Raw genomic sequence first — 22677 nt, 5'->3', positions numbered from 1 at the left:
AGTTTTATTCCCTGACTGGTCATGGAGTTTGTCTTCCTCAGCCAGCCCAGTGTGCTTCTGGAGAAGCTGGTGGCGAATGGGCTCTGAGACATCTTAGCTCGTTCAAGTGTTGCTTCTTAAGAGTAGCTCTGGATTTCCACAGGAAAATTGTTGATATAAACATTTTGAATTCAAGGTGGAAGTTTTCAAATTCTAAGTCTTTTCTGATAAGGCAGCAAGAGCTGCTGTGGAAGTATGAGGAAAACAGGCTTTCTGGGGAAGAAGGGAAGAAAACAATATCTCAGTCACCTTTCTGGAAAAACCATGTTTTTGCCAAGCAAAAGGGTACAGACAGGATTTTCCACCCTCCCTGGCTCCAAATGCAGCAAAGAAGCTGAAAGTGCTGACTTAGGTATTCCACTCCACCCCTGAGGGCTCTAGGTCCAGGAGGGTAAGCATAGTTGGGAGTCGTTCCCCAAATTCATATTATAATCAACCTATTAATAGACTGGCTTGATCCCAGCACTTTGGCTGTAACTTTTCTTCTGGGAGACTTGTCTGCCAAAATGAGTGTTCCCTCTGGCGTGGATTCAGGAGCTTGGGGGGGAGGTAAAAATTAAATTAAGAGTCCCAGTGAATGTGGTGCCAAGTCTCTGCTCACTGACTGCTCTGCTGCTCCTGGTAGGAAGGGTTGCCATGCAGAGAGAGTGTCTTATGGTGGTATGTATGGGTAAAGAGCAGGGGATAGAGTAGATGCAAGAAAGGTCAAGCCTGGGAAGATGTTAAGAGATTGAGTGGGGGAATACTCTTTTTCCACCCTAGAACTTTGCTAGCCTAGACAGCTCAAGGAAATGTGTCTTCAAACACATGTGGTAATTGCTGATTTTACACATAGACTGAATGTTGGGCTCCAGTAGTCTTGGTTTTCTGAAATTAGAAATGTCTGAGAGTGGGTCTGTCTCTTTCGTTTTGCTCATCCTTGCAGTAGGGATATGAGGAGCAGGGCCGCGATGGTTTGTCACGTGTCGGACTGTGTGAAGTACTGGAGCTTCAGTCTGCTCTTCTGTACTTCCTGGCACGGGCTTGCCTTTATGAACCAGCTGTCTGGGAAGCTAGCGTATGGGCATCAGGGTACAGCGTTGGCACATGACTGTGAGCTGGTTGATGTTCTCTGTCCATCTAATCAAGAGAAGCTTAGTACTCAGAAATGGCAGCTCTGTATGGAAAAAGTCTGTTAAGCATTGCCTGTTCCTGTGTTACCTATCAGTATTTGGATGGATGTTTGCTGAACTGTGGCTTAAAAATCCAGGAAGGGAGCAGCTGCGTACCCAAAACAGGTACCTGTCTCTGAAGAGCTTGTACCTTCCCTGCAGGAACTATTGGTATCTTACTGAGACATCTTGTGGCTTGCACATGCTCTCAAAACCAAGTAGATGCACATGTGTTTTGTGGAAGGGGAAAATACTCAGCCCGTCCCCGAGCTGAACTGGAGGCAGCAGCGTAGCTGTTCCTTAGGTGGTATGTGAGTCCTTACCTACAATACAAACCAGAGCTAAAACAGCATTGCATGGTGGAAGCTGATGCGACTTCTGACCCAGCTGCTTTGGGTTGGCAGTATTGAATCTATTGAACCTGTTGCTTATAAAATGATCTCTAGTCTGTCAGTATTTACTGATCTAGTCTGATGCGTGCTCTCCTGTCTGTGTCCCTTGGTGCCACTGGGGCTGTGTTCCCTAATGAGGGAGTTCGTAGGGGGCTAAGGAGCCGGAATAAGCTTCTTCACACTCCAGCCAGAGTTCCTAAGCCTGACACACCTGATCTTGCAGCTATGAGGTATTACTCAGATATGCCTTGCCTTATCAAGGGTGAAATTTTTCTCGTGAAGAAATACCTGGTTAACACTTGCATGTTCAGAGAGCTCTTGCCTGGAGTTCTCTCAACACTTCTCTCTAGGTTTTGCTGTCCTAAAATCTTAACCAAAAGGAAAGCTTCCCTGGCATATAGATAGCTTTGTTACTGTTTCTAACCTGGTGAAATGTATCAGCTTAACCATGGGTTTAGGAAGACGATCTCTTGCCTAAGGCAAGAGCTGTGGAAATCTTGCTGTTTTCTGGTGAAGGAACTTCATAACGTGTGTCTAGTTGCGTTAGTTGTTTGTAGTGCGACTGATCCCATACACTTGTGGGCTATTTCTGTTTCCAGTTGGGCAGCCAGAAGAGGGACTGCAGAACGAGCACTGGGGCACTCTAGTGCGATGCTGTACCTGCCCATCTAAGTCTTGCTTGAGGCACTCTGGGCTTCCTGCTACTCTGTGTGCAGTTTGCTTGGTCTGTCTACCCAGGGACTAGAGGGATTGCATTGATCCTCCTTTCTCCTTGGGGGTTTCTTCAACCCTCACTGTCTTCCATAGCGATAAACGTTGTGATGAAAGAGGTTGAGCCGATGAGTTTTTACCTTGTTCTGTAGCAAAACACCTTAACTGTCCTGCTGCTTTGATTACAGGAGCTTCCTAGAACAGCATGTTCCACAGACTAGTGACTTCAGAGCAGCTCTGTTGTGAGAGCTTCTGGCCTGTGTGAAATTAGCCTTGCTCCTGAATGTATTTTCTGTCTTGAAATCTGTACAAGGCACCCTGATAACTATTTGCCTGACTGTCCCCCACCCCCACCCTTCACCACACCTGATGAGCACCAGCATTGAATAGTCTCTCCTCCCAAGTTGTTCTGGGATAGCCGGCTAAATGGGTGTTAATTACATCTGCAAGTGTGAAGCTCCAGACAAAATTGAATGTCTGCTCCAGAGCAGCTTCTTTAACACTGACTGAGAGGTGTCAGACTTGTGACCTCAAAGCCAATGCCTTTCCAGCAGCACTTCACATAACTGGGTGTTTACAACCACCTTTTTGCAACTCATCATCTCCACAGATGGGCTGCTTCTCCGTGCTCCCATTCCTGAGCTTGCAGAACTGTCCACAGTTGTGAGGCATTGGCAGCTGAGCATTAGCACCCTTCAAACACCCCATGCCATGAGGTGATTAAGGAAGGTCTGACTTGGGGCTGAACTAATAATGACTTAATGGGAAAAGACTTCCAACCTCATTCTTAGTCATTCTAAGTCGCAGACCATACTTTCCCCCCTTCTGCCTGTGTCTGCTGCCTCGCCTCCAGGAGGATGGTGCTGCAGAAAAGTGGTTTGCCTGATTGCTCTTGCCGTGAGAGCACCCGTGGAACTGCAGAAGGCAATTTTCCAGTAGCCTCTGGAAAAAAAAAAGAGTGCTGTTCCCTGCTAAGTAGGGAGCAGTCTCCTTTGATGCTCCAGATGAGTTATGGGAATGGTGCCTTGTTCTGTTTTATGAGGGTCTGTTTGGCAGTGCGTGGGGTGTGTTGTCAGTAAAGTTCAGCTAGGACTCCTTACGTGGGTCAGAACACTACGTCGTTAAGAGGATGTTAGCTAGTGACAGAGGTGAACAGCAGACTCCAGGAGTGCCAGGTGCTTCTTATTAGAGGGGAGGGGAAAGTCTAGTATGGACTGTCAGTATCTGACTGCATGCACAACTCATCTGGGAGCTCTGATGTGGTAAAGCCTGGCTCCAAAGCATGGGAGGGCTCTGCGTTTCTGAAAGGAGAATGTTTTCCTAGCCTCTTGCCTTTCTGCATATGCTTCTCAGAAGATTTTGGATATGGCTTTACAACAGAGTTGCTCTTTGTTTTGATAAAGATGACAGAACTCAGGGAACCAAAGTGCCCACGGTCATCTTCCTACTCCTCTCTCCTCCCTGGTTTCATCTTTGATCACCCCCAGTGCCCATTGTGCAAACACCACCTTTTCACTGGGAGGAGCGTGGAGTCGACTGTACTAGACCACAGCCCAGGTATCAGTCATATTGTGCTCCTGCACATGTACCAGGCAGCAATGACGAATGGTGCAGGATGATTATTATACCCTGGAGCAGTCTCACATTTTTGGAATACTTAAATACTTTAAAAGTTTACAAGCCTACTTGTAAGTGAAGAGCCTGCTGTCAATTATTAACCCCCGTAGCTAGTACAGTATTACTTGCTCCTTGACTGGGAGCTGCTAGGCTTCATCCTCCTGAAAGAGATGGTGTGGAAGAAATGCCATTGGTATCATCTGCAGGCATTTTCCTTCTTACTGGTTTGTCTTTCAAGATCAATGTTGCCCAGAAGTACAAGAACAGCATGCACTCCAGCCTACCCTGTACTTAAGGGGTTTGTCATGTAATTTCTTTTCCCTGCTGTCCGTGCCCTCCAAAGCGCCTGTGTGTACCACCCACAGAGGCAGATGGTCTCCCTAAGCTGCTGAACAAATTTTGTGGCTGCGAATATGCTTTTATCTTCAAATGCTGCAAAAAAAATCCAGTCTCTCAACTTTGACATCCATTTCTTGTGGTGAATGATGAAATACAAATATTCTGTGAAGGAGTGAGCTGTACGCCCTTTGGATGGGAAGAAGGAAGCTCATTTTTTGTTGAAAGTGCATGAAATTGTGAATTTATAGTTCTTGTACAGCATAAGGAAGTAATGTCCAAGAAAACTGGAAGCTAATTTCTGATCCTATCCTGAAGGAATAAGAAAGAGTTAGTAAGGAACTGGGTGGAAATAAAAGAATTTTTAAAATCTTGGATTTGACACAAAACTGAGGCAAATATTTTCACTTAACTCTGATTTCCCTCTCCAGCACTTGCCCCTTTAAATGAATTCTAGGCTTAAATTCCCCTTGTGCAGTTTTCATCAAGTGGGGACCTCCGCTGACAGTTTGGGGAGAACCATTCCCTGGCTGACAGCAAAACAGTCTCCCAGCTCAGCAGAAAGGACCTCTGAGCTGTGATTTGGGCGTTGCAACTCTGGCTTGTGCTCCCAAAGTCCTGGCAGAGGGTCACCTGAACTCTTGCTGGAGCTGGATTTTTGGTGCTCAGCTCGGAACTGCAGACCATGTCCATGCAACCCCAGTGTTGTTTGTAGAGTTGCTGGGTGCTGGCTGTAAAATGAGATGTCTCTTGCTTGTGCAAATCTTGCTGGGGTGGAACTCGTTGGGGGATTTCTTGTGATGGAGGGACACTGTGCAGAGAGGGTTGGGCTGTAGTTTAAGAGAGCTGATAATTCCTCTGTGTGCAAGGGTCTGCTGGCAGGTAGCATCAATGCTGCCTCTTCAGGCCTGACCATTTAGGCCTGCAGGGAAACAATGCTCTGAGTGTTGTGAGAGATGCTAGAATAAGTTAAAGCCACTGCATTCACTCAAATGGCAAACTTCATTCAAAGTCTGGCCACGTTAATCACATCCCCTGCTGGAGGTCAAGTAAGAGGTGGTCCTCTTTCCTGAGAGAGCACCCTACCAGGCTGCTGTTGGAACAAGAGCTGAATATTGATGTTTCATGGCAGCAGCATTTCAATGTAAAGTCTTATCACAGCACTGAAGTATTGCTGCCAGTAGGAGCTTTGACCACTTTCTTTCTATTGTTTCCTTGGAATTAAAGTTGCATTTTCTAGCTTTCATTTAAATAAAAAATCTCCCCTCACCCCCAAAAAAATCCAAACAACAAAAAGAACCCCCACACCAGCCTTAGTTACTTCATAACTATTAATGTAACTTGAAGAATTTTGTGTCTAAAGACTCCAGCCTCATTTGATGCATGCTCAGGCTTTAAATTATCTTTTCATTATGTAGACTCTTATAAACTTCTTGCCATACCTGCCAGTTCCTGCATGTTTTTTTTCTTGATGTTCAGACTAATCAGAGGCATAGGACATGTGTTGGGAAGAAGAAATGCATCACTGACACAGATTGTGCTACTCCCAGGGACTGGAAGTGATAATCCAGAATACCGTATATTGCCAGCTGCTGCAAGGTTCCCAGGTGCATGAACAGGGCACAAGCTCAGGTTGGGCTTATGGGGCCTCTGTAGCTCAGGGCGTGGTGGAGTCTGGTATTTCATCCCTTCTGAGTCTGCACTAAGTGCCTGTTTCACTCTTGCATGCAGGGTAAGCTCTTGATCTTGCTCCGAAGTCCTATGTTCAGAAGGTAAAGCACACCTTGGTGTTGTCCTGTCCCCCTGACTTGTTTGAAACTCCTTTTAATCCTAATTATAACCTCAAGTGTATAGAAGCTTCTGAAAGAGGTTAAACCTTCCTTGTAAATACTCAGGACACCTCTCAATTACTTATGATGTGAAACTATGATCAAACACTTATCTTAAACTAATGCTGCTGCAAAAAAATTGTTCTGTCAATGGTCTGATCCTTCCTCACCCCTCCCAAAGAGGGGTTGTCTGGTTCCACAGGGATCTGAATGATGGAACTGGTAATTTATTTTTCTGTATTATCTGTGTAGCTTTATAGTTTGTATGTGTGCCTGTTGTCTTGGATTATTCAGCCCAGCTCGGTTTCTGCAGTCTTTTTATCTGTCTTTCCAGTTCCTAAAGATTATGGAAGCTTGTGGTGGCAGAAGAAAGATATGATGGGGCAGAAGGAAACAGGCAAGATAGGGTAGTGATGGTTTCATTGAAAGCAGTCCTGCTGCTGCCTAGATGAGAAGATAGGGTGTGCGTGTGCACTGGTGCAGCCTGCCTGCAGAGCAGAAGCAGTCCTTGATTCTTCATGGTTCTGTCTGCAAAAGTGTGCTCCTTTGCTGAGCTTTGAGAAAAGAGAGCCTCAGGTACTTGCTTCTCCTCCTCTACCCAGCAGGCCTACAGGGAAACAGCTGTGGCCCAAGCATGAGGGACAGGTGTCATGGCCCAGGCCATGTCCCTTAAGGTGGAGAGCTGGACGTGGCATACTATATGGATGGCATCTTATTGCTATGGGCTTGGTGTAGAGTCGTATCTGTGAGACTGGACACTCTAAATTATTGTCTGGAGCCATGTAGGACTCTTTCCACAGGGTATTTTGGCCTCAATAGTCTGCTCAGCTGTGGAGATACTGACTGTAAGATCAACTTCAGCAGCATTCCTGACTCTCTCAGATTGGTCGTAGGTCTGTGTTGAGTTGGGTGCGGACAAGTGGAGCCTACCTGGGCAGGTGGCAGCTGGGTGTAACACCTGCAGTTGCCTGGGGAAGCCAGCTTGCTCTTGCTCTATTACATCTGTCTGCTGTGCCTGTATCTGCTTGGCAGCAGCTTCCCCCCATCACCTTTTTGCTTAAGTTGTCGCCTTTGCTCTTCTTTCACTGCATCCCTTCCCAGCCTGCTAATTTGCGCAATAGATAAAGGAATCCTTTCACACCTTTGGTTTTGCTTCATTGTGAGCAGACAGTAGTTGTGTGTGTGGTTTTTTTCTCCTAAATAAGCAAGTTAGTATTCTCACTAGCTCCCTTGAGGGTACCCCACCACTTTGCGAAACTGTTGCGTGGAGGCAGACTGCTTGGTGTGCTAGCAGTCCACTTGGAAAACCCATTTCTGAGGTGTAGCACATGGATCCGGTAGCTGCTGCTCTCCAAATCTGGTTCAACTACTACTATCTCCTGAGGGCTGTGGATTGGGCTTGTGGGGTGGATGTTTGGCCAGGTGATGGTTCGGTTCTCTGTGGGTTTCTGGGACATGGCAGATACGTGGCCAGACATGGGCAGTTCCTTTGCTCTCATCTTTCTTCTTTGTGTTGCAGCAGACCTGGGGGCAATGAGGTGCTTGTAGCAAGGGCTTGCACTCTGCTTGATGAGAAGGTAGTGACTTTGCCTGGTTTTGAATGTGTTTATACATGATCAAAGGGAAGTGGACGTCTCTGGGATGTCTGTATGTGGTTATTGATGTCTGAGGAACTGGTTGAAATCCAGCCCAAGCTGTTAGTGCCTGAAAGCTGCTGTTGTCCACTGGCTGATCTATGAGCTAGACCGTTTGGATTTAGTGGTTCTGCTAGGCATCTGTGTGGTGAGTACTTGAAAATGCTCCCCCTACACACACACACAGAGCTCCTCTTGGAGAGGTGGTCTTGGCGCAGGAAGACGCAAATGGTTTGCTTTGGAGTCTGCTCTCCTGGCAGCTGGCTTCCTCGGTCTTCTGTTCTGAGCAACAGCATTGCTCAGGCTTTCACAAGCTGGTCTTTCAGATGTAGTCCCTGAAGCCGCTTTTGTACGCGCATGTACCCGTCCCAATGAATGAGCTGAGGTAACTGGTGCAACATACCTTTGCCACATGCTGACAAACTCTCCTTTTGCTTTTCTACGATATGGCTGGAAGACAGCCTTTCTGATGACCTAGGCTGACCCATTGCAACAAGGCATCCTAGAACTGCATACACTGAACCTGGGAAGAAGCTTAGCCTCAGCAAGGACTTCAGTCTTTCCTTTCTTGTGAACAGAGTGCCATGCCTCTTGCCGGAAGCTCTTTTAGTGCTGTGGGACATCCATTGTTCCTGAAACTCATATTAGGCTTTTGCAGCTTGTTTCTTATTTAATTTTCTATCTTTGAATTTGATATTGGGGTAACAAGTGTCCCTGTGATCTTTGCCTCTCTTGGTGCTGTATACCAGGAAAAGACAATCACTGTATTGAGGTCAGATATTGTGACACCATCACACTTCTCTTCCTAACAGATTTAACATCTCATTTCATGGTATAATCATATTATTAGACCTTTCAGACCATTCTTCAAGTGAAAGGATTGCACTTCCCTCTTCTTCCTCCTCACTATATTATTACCCCTAGTGTCTTGGGCTTTTGTCCTAGCCAATTATACTAGCTGCCACCTTCAGCTGCTGGAAGTGGAAGCGAGGGCAGTGCAGTTGTCAGGAAAGCATTCCTCAAAATTTGAAGTTCTACCGATAAAGGCGACTGGGGAAAACATTTAGGCCATGTAGCAGTACCCAAAAGACCAGTTAACTTCCTGAAATGCCAGGCTGCAAAGTTTCTCAGAAGGAGAACTGCAGTGGGAGCATGCCTGTGGGTTTACTGGGGTTTTATAGCTGCTTGCTAGAACTTAGTGCTCTGTACTTCTGTAGCAGCATCTTTAAGTACTGGCCTGGGAATATTTTTATAAGGCTCTTCAGGGAGGCTTAAATAAGAAGCTCCTTTGGGTCATATGATATAAAGGAGTGGATTTTTTTTTCAAAGTTTGATCATACCCTCCTGTAAAATCCTCTATTTTTAAAGCTCCCATTTCCATATTCACACCTTCTCTTCCAAATAAAAAGATCTGAACATAGCAGCAACCCTACTAGTAGACTTGCAGGGGTTCTTTTCTTTTGCATCCATACTGGAGGGTTTTGGCTAGGCTGCTCTTGAGAAAGACAAAGAAACAAACAAACCTGAAAATGAATCCTACTCTGCCCCTCTATTCAGAAAATTTGTATGTCAAAATCTCTTCTGCATCAGCAGTGAGCTACTGTATGGCTCAGCTGGTGTGTTGATTCTGGGTTTTGTCTTGTGAAATGTGGGACTTGGCTTAGTGCATGTATGTTGGAGAGCACTGTGTCTTGGACCATGCAGGGCAGAAAAGGGGAGATCAGCAGCTAGAAACTGCACTGGTGCTCTCCTTAAGTTTACAACATTCACATGACAGTTGTTCACATGTCCAGTGTTGTGGATGAATGGGAACACACTTAAATTCCTGTCTATTTTTTTTTTTTTAAAAAGACTGGAAGGGGAAACAACAGATGGGAACTGGTTGCTTCAAAGCTGTGGGACAAACCCTGTGTGTGTGTGTGTGTGTGTTTGGGCTCCATATCAATTGCAGCATTAATAGATAGATATTCGCTACCTTGGGGGCAACATCTGTGCTGTCATCACAGTGACAACCTGTTACTACACTGAGGTTTCCTTCCCTTCCCTGACAAAAGCTTGACCTTGCAAAGTCTCTTCCCTGCCTGACCAAATGCTAGAAGTCAGGTATCTAAAGCAAACTTGCTGCGTCCCAGTCGCCTGGCTCCTGTTCCAGGAGGGGCAAGGATTATGCTTGCCTGCCTTAGCTGAGCAGAGACTTCAGTTGTGGTTGTTTGACAAGAAAATGTGGTTTTCCTGTTCCTTAGGGGCTGTGGTCTTGTTGTCTTGACTCTACCAAACTGCAATGCTATTGTAGTTATGACGATAAAAAGGTGTTTTTTCTGCTCTGCTTGTTTGGCTAGAGCTGCTGAAGAAGCTCCTTGGCTTGGCATCTCTGCTGAGATATGACTCTGGCTCTGTTTACTGGAGAGGACAAACTGTATACAGTCAAGGCATCGATGCTACTGCTGGCGCTGTGAAGCACTTCTGCACAACCTTGGTCCTCTCAAGAACCATGCTTCAAGGTCCTGCTTGGGAAGGACTATGAGTACTGAACCCCCTGTCTTCTGTCAGCTAACAGGAGGTGGCCCCAAGTGTGCCAGTGCTGCCCAGGGAGCATCTGTGCAGGCATCCTGCACTGGCCTCAGTCCTAGCTGTGGTAGGCAGAGCAGGGTAGCAAGTCTGTGTTGAGGATGATGGTGGAAATATGCCTGCTGAAAATGGTTACAGAAGGCAATGGTGTGGAAGCATTTTAATTTCAATTGTCTGTTTCCAGTCTTATTTCCAAGGCTTCAGTCCTGGTGCCTTAGCTTTGGAAGATCAGTTAAGCATGGTGAAGGACCAGGAACTTGAGCTCCAGCTCTGCACCTAGCAAAAGAGGAAGGAAAGAGGTTTTCCGAGAGGGAGATGTCATTGCAGGGTGCTTCTGGGAAGGCACGGAAGTTCTCTGAGCCTGTTGGATGTGGGCTGACAGCACTGGTAGAGAGTAAGAAGGGCTGTAGATGAGCAGCTCGGTGTCAGCATCTTTTGCAGTAGGTTAGCTTGATGCAGTTGTAGGCTGGAGACAGCCGGTAAGGCAAAAGGCAGCTCTGCGTGGAAGGCTGTTTTGTGCAATCCTTGCTCAGCTTCTCTTTGAGGTGCCAAAGCTTCCTAACTGGCTGTGGCATGTGTTTTGTGTGCTTGGAGACCTTGGCTTGTTTTGATGTTGTGTCTGTTTTGGAGAATATAGGAAAAAATATTGTTTGGAGGAGTCTGATTAAATAACCTCAGGTTTCCTCAGCTCTCAATTAGCACAGCAGTGATCAGGCCTTTCTGACTATCCTGGTGAATTTTAGGTGTGTGGCTCACCTTGAACTCTGCTGCAGGATTTGCGTGGATGCTCTGGTAGCAAACAGCTCAGCTCTTTCCAGATGTGTACTTCTGTCTCCATCTGTTGCAAAAGCATGAGGTGCTGCTCTGCCTTCGATGATCAGCAGTGTATAGCTGATCCTTGTTATGGTACCGTGACAGTCTACATTTCTAGCTTAGCTGTGAAGTATGAAGCTGCTAAAACCACGTGAACGATGGCTGCTGCAGCCTGCTGGGTTTGACCCTAACGTGTCCAATGGCAACTTCGGGCATAGGGCTGTGGCTTAAATTTTTCTAAATTCTTCCTATTTCTTTTTCACTAACCACTTTCTACCACTTCAGAAAACTCTAAACCTTTTTCTGGAAACCAGCAGGGCCCAAAGCTGGTATTTTGATTATATAAACAGGCGTCTTTCCTCGTGCTTTGCCTCAGTAGAGCACTGGCCTGTTTTCCTGGAAATACTCAAGAAGTGCCAGTTTCAGTACTGGTGTAGCTGTGTCGCAGAAGGCATACACAAAGCCAAAGTGGCCTCTGAGCTATGCAGCATGGCAAGACCTCAAATATCAAAATCCCGCACAGCAGCAAGTATTCAGGCAAAACTGTCCCTGACTTGCCTGTTGAGAGAAAAAAGTCAGTGATAGTTGCTGCCCTTGTGTCACGTAGTCCCCTCTTCCACGTCCTGGGATGCCAGGTAAAAGTTAATTCATTACTGTTTGTAAAGGGCTCTGCATCTCTTTGCTGCCAAATGCCACTGAGGTACCCCGCGCTTCTGCCAGCCCCACTTGTTTGCTTTCCCTCTTGGCAGTGTGCTGTGACACGGCCTTCTTCAGGGTAGCAGTAGTATTAATACTGATTTAAAAAAAAGAGCAGCCTCCAACTACACAAAATGCAAAGCAACACAACACAAAGCCTCACTGGTATTGCCGGCAAGGAAAACTGGGTTTCCAGTAGGGCACTGGCCGGTGCAGGAGGTCTTTGTTCACATCATAGGTTTTGAGTCTGTATGAAAATAGAGTTTGTGTCCTGATACGCTTTCTTTTATTCTGGTAGTTTGTTACAATGCCTGAAGTATCTTGGGCTGCCAGATCTGCTTCATAAGACGCGAGAAGGATCCTTGCTCTGACCTCCTCCAAACAGGCAATTAAGTATTGAAACTTTCTGTTCATTTTCTTCCTGCCTCTCCCCATTCTTTCACAATTGTAAACGCGAGGAAAGCCTCAGTTTGCTCAAGTGCGGGGTGAATGAATGCAGTGACCGACATGGTGCTGAACTCCTCCCAAGATACTGCTGCAAGGAAACAGCCTCCGAACGCGGGCTCCGGGAGGGCTGCCAGTTTCCATTCCCATCGGAGCTGGCGTATGGGTGGAGAGGAGGCTTGCTACAGCCACGCCACCTTGCTCATGGGGCAGCAGAGGGTCTGCCCTGCAGTGGAAAGTCCCCAAAATCCTGGATTTCTGTGCCGCCGAACGGGGCCTCCGGGAGGCCTGCCAGTTTCCATTCCCATCGGAGCTGGCGTATGGGTGGAGAGGAGGCTTGCTACAGCCACGCCACCTTGCTCATGGGGCAGCAGAGGGTCTGCCCTGCAGTGGAAAGTCCCCAAAATCCTGGATTTCTGTTGGGAGGTAGCAGGCTTCCTTAACGTTTTGCTTTGCGCCTACTTGTTCCGCAGGGCTGCTCTCCGTTACTCTCCTCCTTGCCCACTTGCGCGTGTTGGGTCTCTTCTGCCCTGTTGTGCCCTGGCTGTGCCTGTGGGGAGGGGGTTTGTAGCTTTGCAGCTCCTGTGTGGGACAGGGTTGGCTGCCCTGCTCTGTGCAGGGTGAGGCTTCCCCTTGATGTGGGTGAAGAAGTTGAGCAACACATCCCAGAAGGCTCTGATTCAGCCTTCTCTTGCTCTTACTAATTATTGTGACCCTTCTAACTTTCTTGTCTGCAGCATCTTTGCTTTAATTTTTAATTTTTTTTATTAAGAGAATTTGAAGAGTTGCAGTACAGCTATCTTCCTAACCTGCCATGCTCAGGATGAAGTACGTGGGAAACGGAAGCGGGCTGGTAGAAATCTTGTATGTTTAGTTAAAATTCTTTCCCTAGACAGCAGACCCTCTCTGGGTGATTGGGGTATCTCATATGTGGGACTGAGCCTGTACTGCATTTGCATCAGCAAAAAGTAGCTGGACTTTAATTTTCATGACACCGATGGTTGCTTATTGCAATGTAAAAGCTTTATTGTGTTTGGATTTGGGGTGCATATGTCAATGAATTGGCAGGTTAGTTTAGTTAGTGAGGGGATGGAAGGGGTAGTGGATGGGGAAAGCTGACATCCTAATGAGAATGTTCTCTGTGAGGTCTAGGGAGGATGTGTATGTATTAAAGTACAGTATTCTCTCCTGTAATGCATTATGCTTTGTCCTAATAGAGCACCTCCCAGACGTTTCCCTCTGCTGGGATGGAAGTCCCAATGCTGTTTGAAAATGAGTGCAGTGTATTAGCAGAGTATAACTCAGTTAATTTTTATCTTCTCATTTTTAGTTGCTTCTCTTTTTCCAAATGTTGCATTTTAAGATGACACTGTGTAGTTTTACCTTCCTGGGAAGTGGACGTGGAAAAAAGTTGGTCACGTTTGAATGCAGTCAGAAGGGAGAATACGTGCTGCTGCTACATGACATCTTTTGTGAAATTTTGGTTTTAAGCTGCAGCAAATTAACAATGTAAATCAGAAGTTTGGCAAGGATAAATAAATTGGTTTTCACTTGTTCTGTGTCAGTGCCCGTGTCTGTGCAGCAGTGGGTCAGTCTGTACTACTTCATTAAAGGAAAATTTTCTTCATTAAATAGTGGCTTTTTATTATGTATCAGTGGCTGAGTGCTTAAATGGAGTTGTTTTTAACAAATACAATATGAGGAAATATGAAGGACTGGCACCTGAAAGGTAAAGCTTCTTTAAAATGCTGTAGCTGGATCCAAATGACCCCACCAAACAGCCCTAAAGATGAAATTTGCTTCAAAAGCTAAATTCATCATCTTAGAGGTATACAGCTAATGAAATATATGGCACTGTACCATAATACTGATTGATTGAAGTTACATTGTGAACAAGTTTGGGTTTGTTCGTCTTGCTCAGAATCTTATGAATGGTCTGGCATCTAAGCTTAACTTGCTGATCAGTGGGAGAGGGGAAAACTGGTGAATAAGGATGGCAGAGGGAGGTGGGTGTGTGTGTGTGTGTGTGTGTGTGTGTGTGTGTGTGTGTGTTCAGATTACTGGGGTGTGATGCAGAAGTTTAATATTAGCACAAGGCACAGGAAAATTTAAATTGCTCCTCTGGGAGTGTCTGTTGAATCAGTGGTAGTGCTGAGAATTGAATTTAGGTCTTAATTTGTTGATGTCTTATTTTCCCATGTTACCATCCTTGTAGTGCTTTCTTCCTGTGTTGTAATGTGTGAGAATACTTGGTTGCTTTCCTTAGGAGAGGCTTTGTTGGTAGCTGTGAACTTTACAATTAACTGTCAAAAGATGCGTTGGCAGTTCCCTTATAACTTTTGTGGGTTCAAAATGAAATTAAGCGTGGGTTCAACTCCAGCTGGATGAATCGGTGTTCTTGGTGATTTGCTGAGAATACTACTGCCAGCCAGATGCCACGCTGGGGCATGGAGCCAGAGCATGGTGGAGAGAGCTGTGTCCTATATCCCACATGTGTGTTAGCTTTTTAAAAAAAATCATAGCTCTAGTTTGTTTTGAAATACTGTCCTATTTGTCGGTAGCAGTGCCTACAGACACATCTCTGTTGTCAAAATGATTGCAAAGGAAGATATCTGTGGGTTGAGCCTTTCCTGCTGCTGGCGTGTGTGCTGTTTTGCTTCCATGTGCCATCATTTTATGTAGAGGCATCCCTTCAGAGGGCCAGAGGGAGTGTTACTGCTCCTTACTCTGTCCCTCCCCTGGGATTTAAGGAGCAATGCCAAGGTAATCCCTTCTCTGGCAGCCATACTCCTCAGGCTTCGATCTTATCTTGCTGTGAAAGCTGAAGAGATTGGGCTCTTGTCAGTGCTCTAATGGAGGAGATCTGAGGAGCCGCAAGGTGCGGTTGGAAATGACTCAGAGAAAAGCATCCATCCTGAGCTGGTCCCTCCATTTATGCTAGCCACCTACAGCAAAACCAACGTGGAGCTCTCGTCCTCAGCCTGGTCAAGGTCTCTGTCACAGCTATCGTACTGCCCAGGTGGGCCGAGCTCTTATTCTGTATTTTCCCGTAACACAGGCAGCCTAGTGCTTCAGTGATGTGCTGCCCTTGTTTAGGGATTTCCTGTCATCCTCCTGTCAAAGGGAGGGCAGAGACACTTGTCTCAAATGAAGTTTCAGGTCCTAGAGAAAGTAATTAATATTCTGCATCTTGCACAATTCTGTGGGCATGACAACTCTGTTCCAAGTAATGTATCTATTTTTTACTTTTTTATTTTAAGGTAACAAATCGTTGAATTTTTAGGGGTTTTGACAGGAGCTGTGTTTTGTTTGTTTGTTTTCCTAGCATCCAGCGAGCTGCACTTGTGGTTCTGGAAAATTACTACAAAGATTTCACAGTCTACAACCCAGCCGTGTTAACAGCCTCCAAATCCCGTGCAGCCAAGCACATGGCTGGCCTGAAAGTCTACAATGTTGATGGTAGGTGAGGTGAAATGTAGTCTCTGAGACTGGGTGGGATGGGGAAGGGCTGGGTTGGCTTTATGCTTTGTTATGCACACATTCTCAGCTTTTGCTTTGCCAAATTCTTGTCTCTTGCTGGAAATCTTCCTGACAGTGCTGAGGTTGTGGGTTCCAGATGACTTTACAGATGTGTTTAGCTTGCAGTAAGACTTTTGTATTTGCCAGGTGAAATGGCCAAGTTTTGGGTCAGGCTTAATTACTACCTGGCTTGACAAGAGCTTTTTGGCACTACTGCTTGTTTTAGGCAGCCTTTGCTTTTTGTCACCCTTGGGTCATCTCCTTGGTTGTGATAGTACAATAAACACAACTTCTAACCTAAATGAATGAGTTCCCCAGTTGTTCGTTATGCCTTCCACAGACAGCCTTCAGGAAAGTGAAGGAGCCTGATACCAATGTGGGAAGAAGCAACTATGTAAGCAGCAGTTGCCAGTGAAAGTAATGCTTGTCAGCCTGCAGCCTTGGCACTAAATTAGCTATGCCTGGCTGATGTGTGGCCATGCTCCCAAGTCATCCTGAAGCTAAGCAGTTCGTGGAAATTCAGAAGCAGATAACTATCCTCTTGAGCTTTGCCGTTCCACAAACCTGTTTCAGGCTTTGGGGTTTAAAGAGGTCTGTGGGAGAATGGATGGGCAGATTGCAGGAGATGCTCAAAGCAGTGAAAACTGGACTTAATCATTTGACACTCTTAAACTCTATCAGTGAAAGCTGGGCTTGATAAGAAGGATGTGCCCAGCCACCACAGCCTTCATAAAAACACACTTGCCTTTGGACAAGCTGAAGTTGCGTAGGGAAGCTTTTATAGTGAAGGATGGCTGAAGTCCTGTGGCAAGATGTGGTAAGACACATCCTAGTTGTGATGTCATTAGTATCGAAAGGCTTTGAGAGCTGAGAGGAAGAAGGAACTGAAGGGAGCTGGGCAAGGTGGCTCTGTGTGCAGGGTGTGGAGACTAAAATATGAAGAATATCTGTTACATGGAAAAACATTAGATGTGATTGTTTTGCCTTCCACAAAGTTTCAGTAACTTATGGGTGTGAGGTGGGTTTTTTGTTTGGATTTTTGTTATTTATATTTATTATTATTTTCATTTTTTGTGACTTCAGAAGTTTCGAAGACCTTATTCTAAATGTTCCCCCAAACCATGCAGCACTTCTAAGTCCATAATCTTAACTGGAGGTTTAGATCCTTACAGTGAGATGTCCCCATCCTGGCAGAGGAAGGATGAAGCAGAGGCGAGGGAAAGGAGCAGGCTTTGTCTATCGTGTGTCTCCTGCTGCCTGGAGTGAAGAAACTCTGAGGTGGGAGAGAGTGAGCTGAGTTAGAGAGGAGAAGCAAACAGAGTTGCTGTGCACTTTTCTAGCTGGTCGTTCTCAGAGAGGCCTGGTGTGGGGAAAGCGAGGCTTCCTGATCCCCTGGTGTCTGCACACCATTCATACCCAACGGCCCGCCAGACTGACTGCAGGATGTGCCACTGTGGTTATTGGATGGCTTGTCTTCTGTTCTGCAGCATCTCTTCAGGAGGTGGCAGGGTCTCTGCAGCATTGTCCTTCCTGCTGCAACACTGGGACTCCCAAACTCAGAGGAAAAACTGCTGGTCTAGTAGCATTCGTCACGTAGGAGCTGCTAGCTCACAGTATGTTGCTGGAAGAGACAGAACCAGAAGCAAGCCCCACATGTGGCTGGCAGGCCTTTCCAAGTGTCAAGCTCATGAGCCTGCCAGGGTGAATTTTCAGGCCCCTGCCTTCCCTTTTGGGGCAGCACTCCTTTTCTGGGCTGTTCCTTGGACAATGCTGCTGCCTTTGGAGACATGGAAATCTCAGGCTTAAATCATGTCCTTAAGAAGATTCCCATCCATTTTACGAAGGAGAGTGTAGTTCTGGCTGCAGCTTACCTTGGCATCCTGACAGTCTCTTACACCCTCCATGTGAAAAGACAATAATGCTATTAAGGCAACCTAATTTGTTGGCAGCTTTTGTATTTGATACTGGAGCAGCCAGGAAGGAAAACCATCGTGCTGTAATCTCTCTTACACAGAGTGGGAAGGCTCACCTTCAAGACCAGAATTTTTATTGCCAGGCATAGTCAACAAGACAAATTACAGTTCTAACCCAAATTTGGGAGTTAGTGACTCCCTTGAGTCATATCCTCCATTTCAGGGCTGTCAAACAAAATCTGAAGTGTTTAGATTCTTAAGAAGCTGTCTGTGTGAATGCTTGTCCTTCCCACTGCTGAGCTTCAGGCTTCTGTCTTGGAATCTGGTTTTTGCTTTTTAGGAAAAAATTTTAAATCTGCCCTTGTATGAGCAGAACAATTTTAAGCATGTCTGTGCAATTGATTGGCCTTAACCACTGCCGGTTGAGAGTGTGGGCTTTCAGAGCGGTTAGTCAGAAAAGCAGCTCTTGGTGGTTTGGAGGCAGTCCTAAACTACTTCTTTTTCCCTCTGGGTAGACCCACCTCTATCCCCTATATAGATGGAAGGGTTGGTAGGCTTGTCTGGGGCAACTTTTTTTTTCTTCCCCTCTCTCTGCTCAAACAGCCAGAGCTGTGAGCTTCATGGGGGAGCTGCAGAACTTACTATAGTATCTTAAGATAATAGGGTTATTAAGATCTTGTAGTAGACAGCTCTGTCACTTGACTGGGTGTTACAGAGCAGACTGCAGCTTCCCTGTTGCTGTAGCTGTGTGGGATCTGTTAACAGCAACAGAAATTGTAGTGGCAGATGCTGCTCAGAGTGCCATGAGAAGCTTCTACATATATGAGACCCCATCCCTACCCTATTGCAGGACTGCTGCTCTGACAAGCATCTGTCCTTCTGGAAAACCCTATGCTTTGTCTTAAGGTGACCGTGCTGTCTCTGCATCCTGTTTTTCCTCCTTGCTTGTAACTGTCTGGAGTTTGGCTTTTGTTCATTCATCTCCATGTCTCATAATCGTTTTGTTTGTCTTTCTCCTCTTTCCCAACTCCTCACTACTTATGCTCTCACATTGTCTTGTTGCTGAAATGTGGTGTGTTCCAGCTGCCCTTGCCTTCAAACTGAAAACATATATAATGGGTGGTAAGTTGCATCCTTGGCACGTGCACCTCACCTCTGCCTTTGTATGTTGTGTGAGATCCTTCATCCCAACTAACTTACCTTGTCCATGTGCCTAAGCCCCCTGCCTAAGCCCATGCTGCCTAGCAGGGTTTCTACCAGAGCTTCTGAGGACCAGGGAAGGGGTTATATCTTTGGCTGGGAAGGCTGGAGCCACAGAGTGCTTGTGACAGATGCTGGTCTGTCCCAGCCCTAGTCCTGTGGCAGTAATGTCTCCTTTTTGCTCACTCTCACCTCCTGAAGGCCCTGGTAACAACGCATCAGGGCAGTCCCGTGCCATGATTGCAGCCGCAGCCCGTCGCAGGGACTCCAGTCATAATGAGCTCTACTATGAAGAGGCTGACCACGAGCGCCGAGTGAAAAAACGCCGTGCAAGGTAAAGCTGTCCTCTCCCACGTGCCGCCCCTTCGTGCTGCAAGGCTTAGTTGAATGGGGCTTGCCGAGCCTGACGAGAGGAGGGGACCCGTGATTAAGGGCTGGGGTTTGGCTGTAATTCTGTCACAGTGAAGAAGTGTATGAAACCCAGATGCATAAGGGATGGTGACAGATTGCAGCTGGAATTATCTGAAGAACATGAATAAAGCAGAGCTCATGTATATTATGCAGATAAGCTAATGCGATGACACGGATTAGGCAACAGTCTAGTGCTTGACAAATCTTTAGTCACTTGCTGCAGGAAATCCCGTTATTTTCCCCCATGCCCAGGCTTGTTGTCTCAGCTCAAGTAATCCAGGGACATGGTCAGCGGAGCACTTGATGTTACTTGTTCATGAGTAAGGAGAACGTTAGTGTTTGCATACAAGGGGCAGTTTGATTGCCCTTTTCAATGACCTGGGGAGGAAAAACATGATCAGAAGTGGTTACATTTTATTTTGAAACACAGGTATGTTTTCTGCCAGTCACACTTAGAGTGCAGAGTTGATGCTTTGTTGTGGTGACCTAAGATGGTGCCTCTGTTTGCTCTGGACCCGAATTATGGCTTGTAGTTAACATACCTAACACAGCGTGAGGCAAGCTGCCCTATGGACAGGCACCCCTAAACTGAGCAGTGTTTAGAATGTGCCATAAGTGGAAGAAGCTGGCTTGTTTTGTTTCCTTTTGGCAGTTTGTTTCACTGGGATAATGCTGGCACATTGTCCCCTCACTAGCCTGCTTCGGTCTGACCTGTGCTCTGTAGCCACTGTCTTTTGGGCTCTCTTCCAGCCTTAGAGCAGTGGGGATTTAATCTTTCTGTGCAGCGTAGCATCCTAACTTGGGCACATCTCCCTTGCTTGCTAAGTTTGGTTAGAACAGCTGCTTAGTCAAGAGGAAAACCATCAGTCACTAGAAGATCAGGCCAGATGTTCTCCTCAAAGGAGGAAAGGCAGAGCTGCAACAAATATACATAAGGAGATTAGAACCTGATTTCCACCCGCGGCCTACCCCCAAGTCAGACTGAACAAAATGGGTAGGGGTGGGAGCTTCTTGTGCTGTTCCTTGTGTATAGTCTGAATGTGGTATGCTGTCTGTATCTCTGCTTGTTGTGATACAGCTACCCGTGGCTTTAAGCTGCTTTCAGTATTGAGGGCAGCGTGGACAGTAGTTTGTGACTTGAGTGGAAATCTAGTGTGAAACAAGTCCTGCCTGCATGGGCAAAAAAGTTTTGTTAAGTGGCTCTGCCATTATCATTGCTTTTCATAACTAGCTGCAGTGTAGCCCCTCACTTATTACTGAGTAATGAGCTAATTTGCAGGTGTCCTGTGGCATCTATTTGCCTTTTTACAGCGTGGTCTTGGTGTTGGTTCACCTGTTTGCAAACATAGGAGTGGTTTGCAGAGGATGTCTCCAGCTGCGGTATTAGGAGACAGGACAAGAGCCCATTCATTGTTCAGTGGAGAAGGGCAGAGCAATCATTTGGCAGCACAAGTTCTCTACCCAGTTGGTGTAAATCGGAGCAGACTGCAGTCTGCTTGTGAGTGCAGATTGTCTTGGAGCCGTCTGTGTCCTGGGTCATGCTAGTTTAGAGCCAGCCTCTTCCTGACTGCTTGCTAGCTCTATGCTTCACACTGCTGGAACCCTTGTTTTCAAAGACATGCATTAAACACAAGGGCAGCTGTGTCTCTGGTCCTGTAGCTGATGGTTCTGCCAACACAGCATAAACAAGTACAATGCTCAGGCTTTTAAAGTCTCAATCCTGGTTTATGACCCTCAGTTGCTAGATGGCTTGGGCAAGGAAAGGCAAGCAGCTGTCTACCCCTCGGACTGTCAGCAGAGAAGCTCTTGTGTAAATTGTCTGATGGCAGGCAGTGACTCAGTGACAGGGATGGGAATAGGAGCTTTTAAATCCTGACTCTCGGGCTCTGCCTCAACCACAGACCCATCCTACCTTTCTTGTTATGACTTTTGCTGTCCTGATTTTCCTTCTGCAGGCTTGTGGTTGCAGTGGAGGAGGCTTTCACTCACATCAAACGCCTTCAGGCAGAGGAACAGCAGAAAGCTCCGGGAGAGATGATGGACCCCCGAGAAGCAGCCCAGGCTATCTTCCCCTCCATGGCAAGAGCTCTGCAGAAGTACCTCCGCACCACCCGCCAGCAACAGTACCACAGCATGGAGAGCATCTTGCAACACTTGTCCTTCTGCATCACCAATAACATGACACCAAAGGTAATGCTTTCACTAACGTTGGTGCAGGAAGGAGGGAGAAAGGGTTGGCACATCTGCATGTGCCCATAGAGCAGGAAATTAAGGAAGGTGAGTGAAGGTTTCCATAGTTGCTGTCTGTTATATGATCAGTGCATTGTAGGTTGCACCAGGTCTTGAAGGGAAATAATGTTTCCTCTACAACATCTTCTGTCTCTGTTTATCTGAAAGTGCCTATGAGATAATTGTTCTCATACCCAGTTCAGCAAAGGGAGTGACAAAGGAGTGTTGGAGACAGTGGCCTTGAGTCACAGGGATTTCTCCCTGCTGTCTCATGGTAGCAGCATGATGCAGGTGGCACCCTGCATAGGACATTTTTTTTTTTCTGACCCCTCTACAGTGCTGCATTCTGGACTGCTTCCAATTATCACCTAAATCCCTGTCTGACAGGGCTCCTTGGTCAAATGTCAGTTACTGCTTCACGCCCTTGCAGAGGCAGGGGAGAACTGAATGATGAGGGGAAACAGGTCACACGATCCTCCTTCCCCTCTGACAACACCCCACAATCCTAGATAAGGGTTGGAAATGTGAGCATTTACTCCTGGGCATTTAACCAGGACTTACTGTGCTAAGAACTGAAATGCTGTCAAGAGATGGAGCTTAGCACCTTCTCACTGGGATCCACCTGGGACCTCACCCACGTGTGCATGGGGAAGTTCTGCTGCCACTGAGATTGCAGAGGAGACTTTAAAACGCAAGCAGCGTCACATGGCGTTCCCTGTTAGCTTTCAGTTTTGCATACTCAGGCTGCAAACAAGAAACCTCTGCTTTCTGCCTTAGCTTGTCCTGAAGAAGGGAGCCAGCTATTTCATCTGCCTGTTTTCAGATGGCTTGTGGAGCTGGCAGGGGATAAATGACCTCTGCTCTACTGAACTGCTGCTGGGTGGCAGTGCTGATAACAAAAGTCAGGGCTATAACTTTGCAAGCTTGCTGGGATGGACAGAAAGAGGATCTCCTTGGTGGTTGTGTCTGACCCTGGGATCTGAAAAGCTGGGAGGGACTGGGGAGAGGATGTCTCCCGAAGTGGAGAAGCTGAAACAATTTGTAGCACGGCAAGCCTGTGCCCATGGAGCTATATCTAGGGATTGGAAGAGGGCATTGATGCAGAGTCAGTCGTGGGACTGGGGCTAACGTGTGTCCCTCTCTTGGCAGGGATTCCTGGAGCGTTACCTCCACCC

General features: G+C 46.6%; 1 protein-coding gene across 2 annotated transcripts in view; it reads left to right on the top strand.

The window, feature by feature from the left end:
* The window catches only part of LOC104496651 (vang-like protein 1), a 31665-nt gene that overhangs the window by 8675 nt on the left and 313 nt on the right, over nucleotides 1-22677 (top strand). The window contains exons 4-6 of one of the 2 annotated variants that reach the window (XM_010139806.1): nucleotides 15556-15686; nucleotides 19055-19196; nucleotides 21229-21484. In XM_010139806.1, the coding sequence (XP_010138108.1) occupies nucleotides 15556-15686; nucleotides 19055-19196; nucleotides 21229-21484 (529 nt within the window). Of the gene's footprint in view, nucleotides 1-15555; nucleotides 15690-19054; nucleotides 19197-21228; nucleotides 21485-22677 lie in introns of both variants that reach the window. The other variant, XM_010139805.1, reaches the window with a different exon arrangement.

This window comes from Buceros rhinoceros, unplaced genomic scaffold (genome assembly GCF_000710305.1).
Source record: "Buceros rhinoceros silvestris isolate BGI_N320 unplaced genomic scaffold, ASM71030v1 scaffold17667, whole genome shotgun sequence".
Lineage (NCBI taxonomy): Eukaryota > Metazoa > Chordata > Aves > Bucerotiformes > Bucerotidae > Buceros > Buceros rhinoceros.
This window is presented reverse-complemented; position numbering and strand designations above follow the sequence as displayed.